This window comes from Aphelocoma coerulescens, chromosome 27, assembly GCF_041296385.1.
Source record: "Aphelocoma coerulescens isolate FSJ_1873_10779 chromosome 27, UR_Acoe_1.0, whole genome shotgun sequence".
Classification (NCBI taxonomy): domain Eukaryota; kingdom Metazoa; phylum Chordata; class Aves; order Passeriformes; family Corvidae; genus Aphelocoma; species Aphelocoma coerulescens.
The window spans coordinates 2128771-2146471 of NC_091040.1; the positions used below are offsets into that span (position 1 = coordinate 2128771).

The 17701-nt window shown below is 49.9% G+C and overlaps 1 protein-coding gene across 2 annotated transcripts; it reads right to left on the reverse strand.

Moving 5' to 3' along the window:
• Nucleotides 1-958: 958 nt before the first annotated feature.
• Nucleotides 959-15445, reverse strand: FBXO47 (F-box protein 47). Of its 2 annotated transcripts, XM_068996689.1 has the most exons (12): nucleotides 15298-15445; nucleotides 13745-13881; nucleotides 11840-12037; nucleotides 11250-11420; nucleotides 8980-9056; nucleotides 8009-8086; nucleotides 7118-7226; nucleotides 6195-6371; nucleotides 5277-5423; nucleotides 4699-4841; nucleotides 4035-4194; nucleotides 959-2803 (listed from the first exon to the last, which is right to left on the reverse strand). In XM_068996689.1, exons 3-12 carry the CDS (start codon nucleotides 12009-12011, stop codon nucleotides 2685-2687), a joined length of 1353 nt encoding a protein of 450 aa, XP_068852790.1. In that variant the 5' UTR covers nucleotides 12012-12037; nucleotides 13745-13881; nucleotides 15298-15445; the 3' UTR covers nucleotides 959-2684. The 2 variants fall into 2 exon arrangements, with proteins under 2 accessions (XP_068852790.1, XP_068852789.1); XM_068996688.1 differs by lacking the exon at nucleotides 5277-5423 and having other exon boundaries at nucleotides 15298-15440.
• Between the last annotated feature and the right edge of the window lie 2256 nt (nucleotides 15446-17701).

Genomic DNA, 17701 nt, shown 5'->3' on the forward strand with positions numbered 1-17701 from the left:
CCCAGGGTTTTATAATTTTTAAGCAACAAACACCTGAAATACCCATGATGGGAAGAACTTTGTGCCCCTTTAATTATCCATGGAACCACCACACAAGAGTGTGAGAGAACGGGATCCAGGGAGAGCAGGAAATGCTGGAATGGGCTGGTGAGACTTTCAGGAGAGGGTGTTCACAGGATAAAAAAAGAGGGATTTCAGAGCCTGGGAATGCTGGATGTGGTCAGTGCTGCCAGTTGAATGCTTGACGCTGAGATTTCCTGCCAGTAAAACTCCTGAGAGAAACTCCAAGCTGGGGATTTCGTCCCGAGTGTGTTCCTGGAGCCACCCGGGGCGATCCCTCCCGCTGAGCCCCGGAGGTGAGGAAACGCTGCTCCCTCACCCCACCACCAAATATAGCCGGGAATCAGGAGCCTGAAATATTCCGGGAGGAATTTCTGCAGGCATAAGTCATGTTCTCAATAACCTCCCCTCCCGAGGCCGTGAGTGGAGCCGACATCTGCAGGGATGAGGGGAGAGTGAGTAAGGAGGAATGCATGGAATGGAAACTCAGCTGAGTGTGAAGCCAGGAGCGATCCTTTTCTCTGACTCCCAGGCCCTACAGAGCTGCCAGCTCTGCAGGACAATCTCTTCCTGCAGGCCCCAAACCGGCCAGCTCCGGGCTGGGAGGGGTGGGAAAAGGGATTGGAACCCACAGTTCCAGCAGTTCCAGTCTGGCAGCAGAAGGAAAATCACCCAAGTACCGCCATCCCAGCTGCTCTGGACCTGGACCCCCCTCAGTGTTAAATTGTGAGAGCTGATCCAGGGGAGAACTGGAAAAGGAGGGTGCAGGGCTGGGGTCATTTCCCAGTTCATCCCAAAACCGGGATGGGATTGGGCTTCAGGCCTTTGGGAATTTTGATGGAAATGAGGCAAAAACCATCACCAAGCACACCCCCCCCCCCCCTCCCCGAGCCGCCGGGAGAGTCAGAGCCGGGGCAGTTAATGACAATTAATAAAGCCATCAATAATTGATGAGGAGCCGGCGCTCCGTGCTGACATTCCAGCCCCGCCGGCTGCTCCAGGGAATCAAAGAGCTCCCTTTTCCCGTGTGGCTGCGCTCCCATAAAAGCCCCCCTTGTGCCCGGCTGGAATTTATGGCCGCTGCGGCCCCCGGGGCCGGGAATGCCCCGGGACACGGCGGGACAGGGACACACAAAGCGCCGGGCTCGGCTCCCTTCTCCTGCTCCCATCTGCCGGGATTATTTATCTGGAGCGATTCCTGAGGATAAAAGGGAGAGACGAGGAGCTGGGCTGGAGATTCCGCCTCGGCGGCTTCCTGGCGGCGTTTTCCCCGTCGCTCTTCTCACTCCGAGTGTGTTTTCTCCTCGTATTTTGGGTTCTTTGGGGATCAGTCCGGCCACGTTCGGTTCCCGGAGTAGAAAGCAGAGCCTGGAATTTCTCTCCCTTCAGAAATCACGCACAGCACAACCGCGGCGTTGCAGCGCCCTTAAACATCACCTTCAGCCAGCCAAGGGAAAAAAGGGATGGTCCCAGCATTTTCCAGCAGCTGCCGCGCTCAGGGAAGGTTTCACCTCCGCCATCTACCGGCACCTGCAAAGACCGATGGATGTCCCGGAGTAAAATCCTGCCTGGAATCGTGTATTCCACAAAGGTGGCGAGGATTTTTAGCGCACAAACTTCAGAGCAATTCCCGAGCTGCTCCCAGGTTGCTGCCGATGGGAGCAGGTGGGGGCAGCTGAGATAAATCGGTCCCACTTCAGCTGTTCCCACACTTCCCGAGGTAAATGTGGGAAAAGCTGGTGCTGAAGGAAGCTTGAGAGGTTTGGAAAGGGAACACTGAGGTGGGGAAAGCGGCTCTTCAGTAACCTGGAGGCTGCAAACAGCACACGGAGCGTGAGTGCCTTTTATTGCCGTCACATGGGTTTGTCTGGAAGGCAACAGAGCAGAAAATCAAACCCTTCTCTAAGCAGCAAACACTTATCCATTTAATGAAGCAGAGTTCTAATTTAATGTGGTTAATGGGGGTCTTCAACTTGGCTAAATCCTAAAACGCTTCAGCAGTTGGTACCTGGGGCAGGGGGAGAGATTGGAAGTTTCTTCTGCTCTATAAAAACCTGGAGACTGAGAGGAAAAAATGCCTTGATTGATCAAAGCATTGGGATTGCATTCAGAAACCACTTTTTGCTGAAGCTGAATGTACAAACTGCTCTTCTGTCACAGAGCCTGAGTTAGAGACCCTGGCAAGCTGGAAAAATGCAGCTCCTCAAATCCCGCCCCTGCCTTTCTCCTCTGATTCCCAAGAGAAAACAAATTCGAGAGAGCAGAATGTTTTGGGTTCTGGGCTAAGATAACACGAGCTTCACTCGGTGTCTGCACATCAAATATGGAAACCACGTCGTTTTTATTGTGTGTGCAAACACGCACAGTGGGAAAAGAATGCAGTTTGTGTTCCCAACGGAGAGGCCCCAGCCCTCCTCCCTGGAGGAGCAGAGCACACGGAATGGAATTGCACTCCCCAAGCCCTCCATGAGCTCACTCAGCTGGACTGACACGGGTGGTCCCAACTTGTGCCACTCCAGCTCTTACTGGGACGGGAATTCAAGGAATAATCAGACACTTCTTTGCAAACGTTCAAAGGAAAAGGAAGAGAAATCCAGCAGGAGTGGAGGGAGGGTCCATGGAACTCAGGTGGTGCTGCTGTTGTTGCCCATGGCCAGGTAGAGGATTTCCTTGTGGAAGCTGGCCTGGGCATTCACCAGGTGGAACAGGTTCAGGAAGCTGCTGTCCTCCTCGTCCCTCTCCCCTGCCAGGGCACAGAAACCATGGAAAAGGAGGAGTGAAAGTGAACACTGTACCCAGTTCATCTCTGGAGGTGAATCTTCCCCAGGCAGAGCTCTCAGCAGAGGGAAGCAGCAGCCTGTGCAGTGTGCTGGGGTTTAGCAGCAGCCTCTGCCCCTGATGGCAGCACAGCTGGGAGGGAACACAGGAGGATCTCCCGGGTTCCTTCACCAGCCTGGCCACAGACAGACAGGAACAGCTCTGTGTGAGGACAAGGATGAGCTGAGCAGGGTGTTCCTCGCTCCAGCTCAGCTCCACCATGGGCCTGAGGCTCCAGCAGGGCAGCAGCTGCAGCTGGTGCAGGTTTAGGCTCAGCCCTAAGGGACTTTGGGCCCAGCTTTCTGGTGGGATGGGTTTTAAAATACTCTTGGTTTCACCATCCATGGCACCAGGAATCTCTTGCTAAGAGAAGTAAGTTAAAATAAATATTTCTTCCCAATTATGGCACTTGGTTGGTTATTTTTGTTGCCCAGAGCAGCTGTGGCTGCTCCTGGATCCCTGGAAGTGCCCAAGGCCAGGTTGGACGGGGCTTGGAGTAACCTGGGATAGTGGGAGGTGTCCCTGCCCATGGGACTGGATGGGATTTAAGGTCCCTTCCAACCCAAACCATTCCATGATCCTGCTCCAAACCCATCTGCTCCTTGTATTTACTTGGATTTGGATTTGCTTTATGAGGCAGTAAAAGACCTCCCCAGGGATCAGCATCAGGGATGGCAGGGGTGGAATGGGATGAGCTTTGAGGTCCCTTCCAACCTAAATCCTTCTGGGATTCCAGAACTTTACAGACCCAGGTATCACCGCTGCTCTTTTACAGATGGAGAAATGGACTCGAGAGGGGATTTCGGGAAGGAATCCTTCCCTGTGAGGGTGGGCAGGCCCTGGCACAGGTACCCAGAGCAGCTGTGGCTGCCCCTGCATCCCTGGCAGTGCCCAAGGCCAGGCTGGACGGGACCTGGAGCAGCCTGGGACAGTGGGAGGTGTCCCTGCCCATGGCAGGGGTGGGATGGGATGAGCTTTAAGGTCCCTTCCAACACAAACCAGTCTGGAATTCTGTGGTTTTATGCTATCAAACCCCTCAGGCTCTGCAGGACTGCCCTGCCTGGGGAGGGAGGGAAGGCCAGGCTGTTCCTGGGTGCTGTGGGCAGCTCCAGAACCTGATGCAAGAGCTGGTCCAGGCCTACAGGCCATAGCCTTACCAGCCAGCACTGCCTGCAGCATGTCCACGAGCATGTGAGCAAAGGTGTTCTCCAGGCACTGCAGAAAGTTGTTTCTCTCCCAGGGGGTGCTGAAAACCTTGCAGACCTTCTGCATCATTTTCACTGCCCAGTCCATGCAGTACAGGTCCTTCTCACACACCTGGAGGGCAAAGGAAGGATTAAAGCCACACCTTTTATGATGCAAGATCAAATCTTAGCATTCACTATTGGTTCCGGATCAGTTGTGCCACAGCCTGGAAAATCAGGGGTTGTGACAAGGACACAGAGGTGGGATAGATTTTAAAACACTCCTGGTTTCACCATCCATGGCACCAGGAATCTCTTAGCAAGAGAAGCAATTTAAAATAAATATTTCTTCCCAATTATGACACTTGATTGGTTATTTTTGTTGCCCAGAGCAGCTGTGGATCCCTGGCAGTGTCCAAGGCCAGCTGAATTCAGGGAATTCTGAACCTTTTGCTGGTGGTGCTTCTCCTCAAGGCTTGCCAGCTTCCAGGAATGTGCTGCACAGGGAGCAGAGAGGGTGGAAGAGCACCCAGCTTCTGGCTGGATTTATTCCTGATGTGTGGGAGAGGGTGGGGAAGATTTTCCAGCCTGAGACAGCAAATTTGGGGGTAAAGAGGCTGTGCTGAGTTGTACTCACCAGGGCCATGAAGACCATGAGCCTGGCCAGCTCCACAGCTCTGCCATTCACAGCTTTGCTGGCCAGGAAGGTGAAGCAGATGCTGTTCCCACTCAGGAGGAGGAGCCGAGCGTTGTTCTCCATCAGCCACTCCTGGGGAATCACTTTGTAATGATGGAGAGAGAGAGGATTTCAGTCACTTCTGAGCAAAAAGAGGAGCAGTGAAACGGCACAAATAATCCCTGCCAGCAACAATCAGAGCTCTCCACACCAACTCTGTGACACAACCTCAGCCAAAACTCTCAGTGTAACTGTTAAAACTGCTCAGGAGAATTTTGCCTGAGGAAACTCCGCATTTGGACAATGTTTCCTCAAGAATTCAAGGCAAGATTTGAGTTTTAAAGGTCTCCATGGATTCTTAAAAGATTTCTCCATGGGGAAAGACAGCCTGGATGTGTAAGGGACTTTCTCTCATCACCAGTGTGGTGACTTTTCCAACCAAGGCACAGCTACTGCGAGGAATTTTGTGGCACAGAGCTGGATTTGGAGGACGTGAGGATCTGTAATGCCATGGATTAATGATAAAGGCAAAACCACACCTGACAGCTCATCCACAAGACTGATAACATCATCTGCTGTCCATTCTCTAGCTTCTGTGCCATACAGCAGCTTAATTGCATCAGCTAAACCCTTCAGACTGGTCTCATCTGTCGGTCCTTCTATCATTTTCTGCCAGACCACGTGTCCTGAGCGATATATCAATCACAACTGCTAGTAAGTGACATTTATTAAACAAGAAAGTTGCTAAACTGAGCCCCACAGCAGGGGCAGAGGAGGGGAATTCAGGTGACACCACCAAGGCTTTGTGATTCTTTCCCATCTGTCATTTCAGTGGGAGTTGCAGCGTGAGTCAAACTTAAAGAAACCCAGGTTTAATAATTAAGTGAGGAAACGTGTTTTCCTTCAGGGAAATGGGTGCTTCTTGGAGATGGATTTAAGTCTACCCCAAGCAAGGGAGAATAGAGGAACAGAGGTGTCATTTAATCTCTTCACTTGAATTGTAACTTATAACTCTGTGTGTGTGTATTTGATATATTTTATGTGTGTTAGTGATGTCTGCTTGAGCAGAACAATTTTTTCCTAGGCAATTCAATGGCTTCACACTGACAGAGGGCAGGTTTAGATTGGGTTTTAGCAAGGAATTCCTTCCCTTTCTTCCTTTCTTTCCTCACAGGGAAGACCCTGTGAGGGCGGGGGGGGGGCTGGAATGGAATTCCCAGAGCAGCTGTGGCTGCCCTTGGATCCCTGGAAGTGTCCAAGGCCAGGCTGGACAGGGCTGGGAGCACCCTGGGCTAGTGGAACGTGTCCCTGCCCATGGCAGGGGTGGTACTGGATGGGCTTTAAACTCCCTTCCAACCCAACCCATTCCATGACTCCATTATTCCAACACAACCACATTTTTGGGGGGGTTTCCTGCAAGAAAATCTCCTCCCCCGGGGCCCACCCTTTGCGCTCACCATCGAGGGACGACACGGGCCCGAAGATGATGTAGAGCAGGCGGGCCTGGTTGACCATGGGCCAGGGCTTGAGGATGCGAGTGAGCCAGAAGGCGGAGTCGCCGCGGTGGCTCCCGGGCGACAGCAGCACCCCCCGGCAGTAGAGGCGGATCCGCAGCTCCAGCCTGCGGGCACTGCCTGGGAAAGGGGCTGGGCTCAGCAATTCCTGAGCCTCCCTCCGCCCAAAGCATCTCTTCTTCATAGCAAGGCAAAGGGGGGCGGGTTCTTAACGTGTTTAATTCGGTTTTCGTCTCTTACTGCCTGAATTTGGCTGGTTTTGGTGCTTTGCCCCAGTTCAGGTGGTGGAATCTGGGGATGCACCCTCTGGGATCCTCCACAAGCTGCGGGGTTTGGTTTCTGGGTTTTGGCGGTATGGGAAGGGTGATGTGGCTGTGGGTGAAGCGTTCCACAGAAATTCCCTGTTCTGTGTTGGGAAATGGGAGAATTTCTTGGGAGGCGTTTGTGCCGTCAGTGTTGGGCTTCAGAAATGTTAAACCTCGCTTTTTGCTGCATCATTTTCTTTCTGAGTGGGCTCCTTTCCCATTGATTTCACTGTTGTAGGGTAGGAAAGATTCAAACCCATGATGCAGAGACACAACTGATGACTTGGATTGATAACGGAATGATTTAAAAAAAACCCCTAAAGGCCTCTCAAGACAAATCTCTTCACTGCAGAGACAAAGGCTCTTGGTGAAGGGAAAACAGCTGTGTCCATCGAGATGAAGGCCAAGAACTCGCTGTAGGACGCCCACAGAACACACAGCAGAGTCAGGAACCCCCTCAGTCCCACCCACATTCTGTTTGCAGCAATCAGGAGCCATTTCCTGCCCTGTCCGTGCTGGCACATTTTGGGTTTTTGGGGACTGCTGGCTGCTCTGAGTTACCTGGTTTGCTGCTGACAACTGTCTGCACTTTCCTGGCTAAGTTGCTCAGCTCCCAGAGGAAGTTGAACACCCGGTGGCACTCCAGCTCATCCCAGCCTGCTGTCAGGATCTGGAGGGGAGGGAAAATGGGGTGAAAACGAGGAGATTGAGCAGAAATTCGGTTCACAGTGCCAGTGCTCACAGCAGAGAAACACAATTGGTCCTGCAGGTTCTCAGGAGAGGGAGGGAAGGGTTGTACCTGAGTGAGGTGCCTGAGGAGGGCAGGGAAGTCATTGCCTGCCTCAGGCGGTGCTTAAGGCCTTGATACCGAAATTGGCCAGAAAAGAAACTTTCTAACAAAATTTGAAGCGTTAGAAAGCAGGGATTCGTCAGCCTGATGCCTCCCAGAACTAAAAGCTGCTGAGGGTGTTCCAAAATCTGACTTGTGAATCTTAAGTGGAAGGTATTTGCTACAAAATGTCCCTGCACCAATAATCACGTGCTCTGCTAAGAGAGGATTTTAATTTTAAAGTTTTTTAACATTAATTTTAAGCTACCACAAACAGAAACTGTTCTGGCCTCTGATGTGTGGAACCATTTCCCTTGAAACGAAAGCATCTCTGCTCTTGGCCTGTGAATTTGGAGCTGTGTGATAAAACACTGCCCTTCTCCCCTCCTTAAGTAATAAATTGCTAATCAAAACCCAGACTGGTTGGGAGAGAAATCCAGGCCAAGCAATTCTCAGGAGTCAAATCAACAACTTGCAGCACCAGAAAGAAAACTCAGGAACTGTGTGAATAAACACCACCCCCCTCCCCTACACCCCAAACCAGCTCATGCTTCTAAAAACCTTGCAAGACAGAGATTAAATTAGAAAACTGCCTTAATTTTCTGTCCATGGGGATACTGTACCTGTAAGAACACCCCATAGCACTGTAACCCCAGGCAGTGCAGGGGACTGGCACAACCATTCAGCTTGAAACAGGAAACCTGCAAGTGCAAACAGCAGTGGTTTGTCCTCGTGGACCACGAGTTCAGTGCTGGGATTGAAAATTCTCTGTGCTCCTTGTGTCCCTCAGAGCAGAGAGGTTCAGAAGGATTCCCTCCCCTCCTTGTGTGAGTTATGGGAATGTTATGGAAATGAGTTGTTGGAATGAGTTGTTGGAATGAGTTGTGGTAGCTGCTTTAGGGTTTAGCATTGAGTCAAAGCTGTGGGTGTAAAAAAGGGTTTGGGAAAGAAAAATCTGATTTTTTTTTCCAATTTGGGGAGGAAAAACCTTGTTTTCAGGGATGGAAATTTCCATGAAGGGCTGTGCAGAGCTTTAGTAGCCCATGAGATGATGAGGAGCTGAGAACCACCAGCCTGGGAAGGTGGGATCTCAGTGGAACAGCCTCCAACATGCTGGAGTTTGGTACCGATATTAAAAAGAGGCTGATTCCAAATCAATAAATTGATTATTCAGTGGTGATAAACTCCAGCAAAGAGTCACAGAATCACAGAATTAACGAGGCTGGAAAAGAACTTTAAGGACATAAAGTCCAACCTATGACCTAACCCCACCTCATCAACTAAACCATGGCACCGAGTGCCACACGCAGCCCTTTGTTAAACACCTCCAGGGGCAGTGCCCACCTCCCTGGGCAGCCCATTCCAGTGCCCAATCACTCTTTCTATGAAGAATTTTTCCCTCATGTCCAGCCTAAACCTCCCCTGGCACAGCTTAAGGCCGTGTCCTCTTGTCCTGGTGTCACTGGAGACCATCCCAGAGGAAACGACCTTGTGGAAATAGTGTTGTAAGCACAAAGGACAGTGAGCAATGCTGCTGGAAGGGAGGTGGACTTACTCCTGAGAGTATTTTGTGCACATCCCCTCGAGTACTTACCCCTGAGAGCACCTTGTGCACGTACTTGAGCCTGTCCCTGGTGGGCAACAGCAGGGTGCACCTCTTGAGCAGCAGCCCTGGGGCAGAGGGGTCAAACACACACAGCTCTGGGGATGCTCAGACAGCGCTGGAGCATCCCCAGAAAAAAAAACCACAGCCTGAAAATGCAGGCACAGAGAAAAAGCTGCTGCTCCAAGGTGAAAGGAGCAGTGGTTTGTGTTTGGAGTCAGGGTAGCAAGGCCATCTTTCCCCAGAGGAATGTTTTCAGGGAGTTTCCAGCTTCCTGCACCCGCTGTAACTTGTTGATGGTGTTGTTTAAAGGCCCCGTTACTCACAGTTGGAGCTGGATTGAAATGACTGCATTGGTTTGGGAATTACAGCTGTTCAAAATACTGCACAGAAATGTGAACTTGTTGCACCTCTTCTAAAAGGACCCTGGGGGAAAGCTGGTTTTCCCCTTACATCATCCCCAGATTTTTTTCATGTTCTAAAAAGCAAATATTCTGGATTTTCCTAATGTAAAATGTAGCAGAGAGGGAAATTTCTTCTCCTATACAGGCATGGTTGGGATGTCAGAGTCTGGAGCTCGTTATCCCAGGGAACAGCTGGTTGTTGAGCAGAATTCCTTCCACACTCCTGATAAAAACTGGGTTAACAGCTTGCACTCAAAGCCTTTCACCAGAATAAAATATATATATATATATATGCTGCTTGTTAATTAATCAAGGAATCCACTGAAAAGCTTGGAGTTTCCCAGGGGGAAAGGGAAAAAAAAACAAACAAAAAAAAAAAAAAAAAAGGAGATTTTTCTTCAGAAAAAAAACCCCATCCTAAAAATACATCCTTTTTTTTTTTTTTCCAAGGTCAGAAAGTACTTTATGGATTTACTGTGATTCTGAAGTGACTCTTCCCTCCCTCAGAGCGTGTCAGCATTCCTGCACGACAGCCATAATTTATTCATCAGCCTCGGATCTGCTCCAGAGCTCAGCCAAGTCCATTTTTTATTGACTAGATCAGACTTTGGAGAGCACTCCCCGAGGAGCAGCTGTTAGGACAGCTTAGCTGCCCTCCAGGATGGAGCCACCCGGGAGGGGAAAACCCCGTGGAGTGAGAAAAGGCTCGAGCAAAAGGTGCTTTTTGACTCCAGCTTTTTCCTGCTGCAATGTAAATATTGATTTTGCAGCCAGCCCTACCAGAGACGCTCCCCTGAGCCTCCCACCGTGACACAACCGCAGCCAATGGTTTTATGTTTTGAAAAGGTTGTGTTTGACTCCTACGGCTCCTGCAGGGGTGGGTTCGCACCTACATTTAAATAACAAGGTGCCATTTTGGGTGAGATTATTGCAAAGCCCAAACTGATTCTGATTTTTTATTTTTTTTTAAGGATTTCTAGGTTTCAGGCTTCATTTTAAAAAGGAAAGACTAAGATTAATTTTGAAAGGTATTTTAAGATAGCTCAAAACATCCATGGGTTGCTTACTGCAGGTTTTTGTTCTGAATTATTGTAACAGCCCTCCTTTACCTTGTGTGAGTTGATGTTTGAATGCCTTTATTTAATGCCTTTAAGGCCTTCATTTAATGTCTTTAATGCCTTTATTTAATGTCTTTAAGGTCTCTATTTAATATCTTTAATGCCTTTACTTAATGTCTGCAGTTCAACCCATATTTACAATTCTCCCTCTAACCCTGGCATTTATTTCTCTGTCAAACACACAATTTTTTTTTTTTTCAGACAGGGAACAGTAAATATGGACCCACCGATGTTTTAATTTCATTTCCTCCCCTGACAGAAGGATGCAGAGCGAATCAGAACCAACGTGCTTTAAAAACGAGCAAGGCAGCCGGTGTCGGTCACTCCGGAGTTAGGCTGGGCTTAAGGGCTGCATTTCCCAGCCTGAGGAATGTGAGCTGCTCCAAAGGGAGACCCCGCGGGCTGAGCAGCCGCATTCCTTTGGCTGCCCGGGGCCTGGGAGCCTCGGTTCCCTCTGCACTTCCCAGCGCCGGCTTCCAAACAGAGGGAATTTGGAAACACCTCCTCCTGCAAGCTGAGCCTCCGCCTGTTCTCTGGAAAAAGGACACCCAGAGGAGGCAGGACACGCAGGGATTTTTCCATAACTCAGAGGTTTTTTGGAAGGATTTCAGGCAGCTCCTCGGTGTGGGAAGGGGTTGTTTGGCTCCTCGTTCTGCACGGAGGATTTGGGCCTCATCCTCAGCGTTTCTCTGTTAATGCACACACCAGGAGAAAGCTTTTGAGTGAGTTTTGCTCTCACCTAGAGATTTGTAGTGCTCCAGAATGGGGGCTCCTTCTTTCCTGCCAGGGAGTTCGGGGTTGTGGAAGTCCTGCAGCAGGAGCCGGCGGGTCCCTGACGAGGTGGAGATGTAATTAATCAGGCGGCTGCTGATGGTTTTGGACACCATGCTCAGCATGCTGATGTCCTTCACTGGAAAAGCAAAGCCCAGGACACTCCTAAATCCCTACTGCAAGGGAAAATGCCGATCACGAGTCAATAACTTCTTCTGACTTCAAAAACAGGCCAAGAAATGAGATTTATAAATAAAACAAAAATTAATTACTGTTGATCTCCTTTGCCAGCAAACTGGAGTAATTAGGAAGTGACAGATCTAAGGAATAATTTTCACATTTGATAGGCAAAACCCAACTTCAAATAGATTGTAACCATCATTGAAATTTTGGTCAGTTGTTTTCCCATACTTAAAAGCTGAAAATTCAGCGTTAAAGCCACATAAAATGACTTTAACTGCTTAATACCGACAACATTTTGAATGCTAAAGCTTTGCAAATGAAAAAAAACAATCGATGGCAATTTTCAGATATTGAGGTTTCTGATCGACTCCTCACCTGAGAGATAATTCAACATCATTTGGAAGATCTCTAAGGGAAGGGTTTGGAAATCCCCCAGCGCTGACAGAGCCTGGCAGTCCCTGCCCGGGGTGTGGCAGGAGCGGCGGCTGCTCCGCCTCTGCTTCTGCCCGCGGGTCGAGGTGCAGCTGCTCCCTGCGCTCGAGGTCATTGTTCCGGTGTTCCCATCAATTTAACCTGGAGGAAAAAAAAACCCAAAAAATATTAAAGTCTGATTTTCTGAGGAGGAAAAGGCTCCCAGGATGAGGCTGAGAGGAAATGACTCCCTTGGAGACACAGAGAGTGTGAAAATCTCGTCTGTGCGTAGGATAAGCTGCTTGGATTCAGGGCAGTGAAAGCGATTTGCTCAATAACTTTTAGTACATAAGGAATAAAATGTGTTCTAGCTAATAATTTATGTGTTGGAAAGTATAAATAATGTCTGGGGGAATGGAGGATTCAGCTGATTTTGGAGGAGGAAAAGACAAAAGCACTGGGGGCACATCTGAGGGGGCAGACACAGCAAGGGAGGAAAACAGCTCTGAAAGGGAATTCTTGGGGAATTACATGTGAGGGTACAAGCTACAGTAATTAACAACATCGTTTTAATTTGTCACACTAATTATTCAACAGAACACCAAAGTTACAGGGCTGTTATTGAAAGGATCATCACCGTTCCTTTAGGGTGATAATTACTGATACGTGTGCTTGTGTGGGACCAAATCAAAGATTAAAAGCACCAAAGTGATGCTTCAAACCCTTCTTTTCCTGCAGCACTGAGCTGGTGCAAGGCTTAATTTAATATAATGTCTCTATGTGTGATATAAAAAGAAATGGTACAGTATTGCCCCGTGAAAATGTCAGTGCCTCAGGCTTTTCCAAAATCACAGGGGGCTGAAAACGAGCTTTGAAAGAATCAATAAATCGGATTCTTTCGTTTACCTTCTGGGTTTTGAGTCCCTAGAACAGCCACACTTCACAATGTCAGGCAACACTGGGAGCCGGGGACTCACTGTGTCTTAAATTTGTGTTCTAACTGAGATTTTTCACACTGCTCCTTGATTCCAGCAGCTGAGGCTCCGGGGGGATTGCCAAGGAGGAGAACGAGCGCTGCAGGATAATTCCAGGAGCTGGCAGCGCTGGCTGGAACATCCCTGGAGCCGGTCCAAGCTGCAGTGCAACATCCCAGCCACCAGCAGTGGGAAATTCTCCCGGAGAATAGACCCCATTGTTCCCGGGATTACAAATTTACAAAATTACAGACAACAAGCTCCAAACATCCTCCCTGTTTATTACAAAATCACTCCAGCCAGACTCTCTGATATTCCACGGAGGAGAAATGGCCTCGTCCACAATGGGGGCTCTGTTTGTGCTGAGGAATCGGGGCGTTTTGGGAAAAGTGCTGCATGTGGGGCTGGCTGCCTCTGGGGAGGCTTGGAATTGTACATTTAAGGAGTTTTTTACTTGGCTGGGAGCATTTTTAATTTAGCTATAGGATATTTCTGGCTTGCTAAAGCAGCTGAAAACTTTCACAGGGCTTGTGAGCGAATGTGAGTGCTGCTAAAATTAGTGGGTTTAGGATTTGAGGAGGAAAAATTGACATAATGCCTTTAAGAAAAAGTCACCTATAGATAAAATTCTATTGAAAATGCTTATCTTCTAAAAGCAAGGAATTTTACACAGAGAATTGGGCATTCCCTATAAATTCCTTGTGGACCACATCAGCCCATTCCCTGTTTATAACCAGCACCACCAAACTTGGCTGAATCTGGTGCAGATTTCTGATCCAGGCTTTAGAAATAAAGTTGCAATCCTATGACACTTTCTTCTCTTCCCACTCTCTCCTTTCTGTCTGGAGCTGTGGGGATTTGTGGGGTCTTTCAGTGTTTTTTTAAAAAATCTTACCTTGGGTCTCCAGTTGTGGAAGGAAAAATACTTGGCCACCAGCGAGGTTTTTGGGAAGTATTTGTCTAATATTTGTCTCTTTCTGTCCAACCTGGTTGAAGTTAAATGGATTGTCGCTGTTCTAATGCAGAGCAGAGCTAGATAAAATTAATGTAAATAAAAATGAGTGCAAACAGCCAGTTTTAAAGCCTTTCCTGAAAGCTCCCGTTTGCTTCCTCTTTGACTTAACGTGGTTTTTTTATTTCTTAGGGAGTTGAGCCAGAGCGGGGCAATGGGCTGTGCATCTCCATCTGCTGCTGGGACACCAGTGTTTGGAGAACTGCTTAATCCACACTGGAAATTGAAAGGTAAATGTTAAATATTTAACAAGCTAAACTCATAACCTCAGCTAAGAAGGGTCATCTTATTTGTTGCTATAAACTAATTTGTTTGTAAGGCCAAAAGCATCAACTTCCACCCATGTTGGCCCTTAAGCAGTCGCTAAACTCCTGCTAATGGATGCACTTTAGTCCTGATATTTCTCGGAGCCCTGTGTTAGCATTTGGCAAACATTTATTGCAAAAAGGGTGTTTACTTTGGAGATTGGTTTGGGATGTTTCCCTTTCCCTTCCTCATCACCACAAGCATAAACCCAGGGGCTTTGAATATTAACTCCATGGGGGTTTTCATTTGTTTTGCCCGATTTTCTCTTGTCCTTTGTCGTATAAAAATAAAATAAAATGGACTGGAAGAAAATAGGATAACATAAAATAATAATTTTCAAGTACAAGCCTAAGTGGGGGGTGCCAAACCTTAGAGCACTGAGTGCACCCAGGGAGTTACCTTAATACTTGTTACCCCTAACCTACACTGAAATTTTTTGTTTAAAAAAAGTGGTTTTACTTATGATAAAGGCTCTGTGTAAGATTGATGGTGCAAATCGGTCCTAAAACCACCTAAACTGGAGAATAATGTGAGTACAAAGCAGAGCTGAAGGTTCCTGGCCCTGTTGCTTGTGGCGGCCGGGTTGTGGTATGAGGGGGCTGACTCCCAACAGAGAGGAGAAACACTAAAAAGAGCTTCTTTTTCCCTCATTCCAGCCTGGATTTGCTCCTCAGGCTTCAATATTTGATGAAATGGGTTATTTTTGGCCTTTTACTTGTGTTTTTGGGTCAGATTCAGATGAGCTATGACCTTTAGGCCAAAGGATGGGCCAGGCTATGGCGTCCGCCATGGCTCCTCTCCCCCCAGCCTATCAAAATTCGTGGCTAAAGGGCTGAAATGGGGGACCTGCACCCCAAAACCTACATAAAATTAATAGAGGGTGTCTCACAGTTGATGGTACTCACATAAAACACTTTATCAGCTGGTTTTTCCCCTCAGGGAAACCCCATCTCCACAAACACCCCTGGCCGGATGCCCTCAGGGAGCTCTGAGGGAGCAGCAGGGGATGAGGGAGTGGGGTCACCAAACCCCGTGTCCCTGAGGGGGAAAGAAACCCCAACCCCCCATTTTTAAACTATTATTATTTAAATTCAACTCTTTAAAGCCTTATTTCAGTCAAATGTTGTTACCTATTGAGGTCAAAAGGGGTTCTGGTTGTAGGAGCAGAGGCGGGTGCGTACAGGCAGCACAGCTGTGTTTGGGAGCCTCAGCCGGGAACACAAATGCTGGCGAATACTAAAAACCAACACAGTTAAGTTTCGATTTGGTAGTCGTCAGTGTGGCCACAGACGCGTCGGAGGGGGGAAATGATTACAGACAACAACAGCGCGTTCCCCCAGCGGTGTTTCCTTAGTGCTATTGGCAACTCGGCCCCTTTTTTTAGGTGAATTTATGCGAATTTTGGGCAATAACGACTTTTCCCGCCTTTTCGCCCGCGGGCCCTTTCGGGGGGGGGGGTTGGGAGGGGGGAGGCGGGGCGCGAGCGGCGCGCGCGCGGCTTTTCCCGCCCGCGCTGTCCCCGCCCACCTCATGAATATTTAAATTAAGGTCACGCCTCCTTCCATAATGGAAGCCCGTCCCGCGCCCCCGTGACGTCACGCCTCCCTCATGAATAATCAATGAGCGAGCTGATCTTTTATGGCGGGAGGGTCCGGCTGGGCGAGGGGACATTGAGGGTCCCAGGGCGATCTGGGGTCCTCAGACCAGGGCTGGCCAGGCCCCACGAGGGGTGTGGTGTGGTGTGGTAGGGCAGGTGTGAGCCCGTCCTGGGGTGGGGAGGCTCAGGTGTGTGGGATGGCACAGCTGCGGGGTACCAGTGGGTTTTGGGGTGTCACAGGTGTGGGGTACCAGTGGGTTCTGGGGTATCACAGGTGTGGGGTACCAGTAGGTTTTGGGGTGGCACAGGTGTGGGGTATCAGTGGGTTTTGGGGTGTCACAGGTATGGGGTACCAGTGGGTTCTGGGGTATCATAGGTGTGGGGTACCAGTGGGTTCTGGGGTGTCACAGGTGTGGGGTACCCAGTGGGTTCTGGGGTATCACAGGTGCGGGGTACCAGTGGGTTCTGGGGTGTCACAGGTATGGGGCACCAGTGGGTTCTGGTGTGCCACAGGTGTGGGGTACCCAGTGGGTTCTGGTGTGCCAGAGGTGTGGGGTACCAGTGGGTTTTGGGGTGTCACAGGTATGGGGTACCAGTGGGTTTTGGGGTATCACAGGTGTGGGGTACCAGTGGGTTCTGGGGTATCACAGGTGCGGGGTACCAGTGGGTTCTGGGGTGTCACAGGTATGGGGTACCAGTGGGTTTTGGGGTGTCACAGGTGTGGGGTACCAGTGGGTTTTGGGGTATCACAGGTGTGGGGTACCAGTGGGTTCTGGGGTGTCACAGGTGTGGGGTACCAGCGGGTTTTGGGGTATCACAGGTCTGGGGTATCAGTGGGTTCTGGTGTGTCACAGGTGTGGGGTACCCAGTGGGTTCTGGGGTGTCACAGGTGCGGGGTACCAGTGGGTTCTGGGGTGTCACAGGTATGGGGTACCAGTGGGTTCTGGGGTATCACAGGTGTGGGGTACCCAGTGGGTTCTGGGGTGTCACAGGTGCGGGGTACCAGTGGGTTCTGGGGTGTCACAGGTATGGGGTACCAGTGGGTTCTGGGGTATCACAGGTGTGGGGTACCCAGTGTGTTCTGGGGTGTCACAGGTGTGAGGTATCAGTGGGTTCTGGGGTATCACAGGTATGGGGTATCAGTGGGTTTTGGGGTATCACAGGTGTGGGGTACCAGTGGGTTTTGGGGTGTCACAAGTATGGGGTACCAGTGGGTTCTGGTGTGCCACAGGTGTGGGGTATCAGTGGGTTCTGGTGTGCCACAGGTGTGGGGTACCAGTGGGTTTTGGGGTATCACAGGTATGGGGTACCAATGGGTTCTGGGGTATCACAGGTATGGGGTACCAGTGGGTTTTGGGGTGTCACAGGTATGGGGTACCAGTGGGTTTTGCGGTATCACAGGTGTGGGGTACCCAGTGGGTTCTGGGGTGTCACAGGTGTGGGGTACCAGTGGGTTTTGCGGTATCACAGGTGTGGGGTACCCAGTGGGTTCTGGGGTGTCACAGGTGTGGGGTACCAGTGGGTTTTGCGGTATCACAGGTGTGGGGTACCAGTGGGTTCTGGGGTGTCACAGGTGCGGGGTACCAGTGGGTTCTGGTGTGCCACAGGTGTGGGGTACCAGTGGGTTTTGGGGTGTCACAGGTGTGGGGTACCAGTGGGTTCTGGGGTGTCACAGGTATGGGGTACCAGTGGGTTTTGGGGTGTCACAGGTGTGGGGTACCAGTGGGTTCTGCGGTATCACAGGTGTGGGGTACCAGTGGGTTCTGGGGTGTCACAGGTGTGGGGTACCAGTGGGTTTTGGGGTGTCACAGGTGTGATCCCACAGGAGCATCACTCTGAGGTGGCTGCACAGGGCACCTGCAGAGCTCTCTGTAGCTGCCTGCCCTGGACCCCCGGCCTGTGCTGGACCCAAAACCCCACACCCTGCACAGTGGTTC

Bases quoted from the DNA above. Each gene is read 5' to 3' on its own strand.
- FBXO47 (XM_068996689.1), bottom strand. From the start codon at position 12,011: ATGACCTCGAGCGCAGGGAGCAGCTGCACCTCGACCCGCGGGCAGAAG. The intron at 9,057-11,249 runs GTGAGAGCAAAA...CCTCTGCCCCAG, and splicing joins GGAGCACTACAAATCTCTAG to GGCTGCTGCTCAAGAGGTGC. The intron at 8,087-8,979 runs GTAAGTACTCGA...TTGCACTTGCAG, and splicing joins TGCACAAGGTGCTCTCAGGG to GTTTCCTGTTTCAAGCTGAA.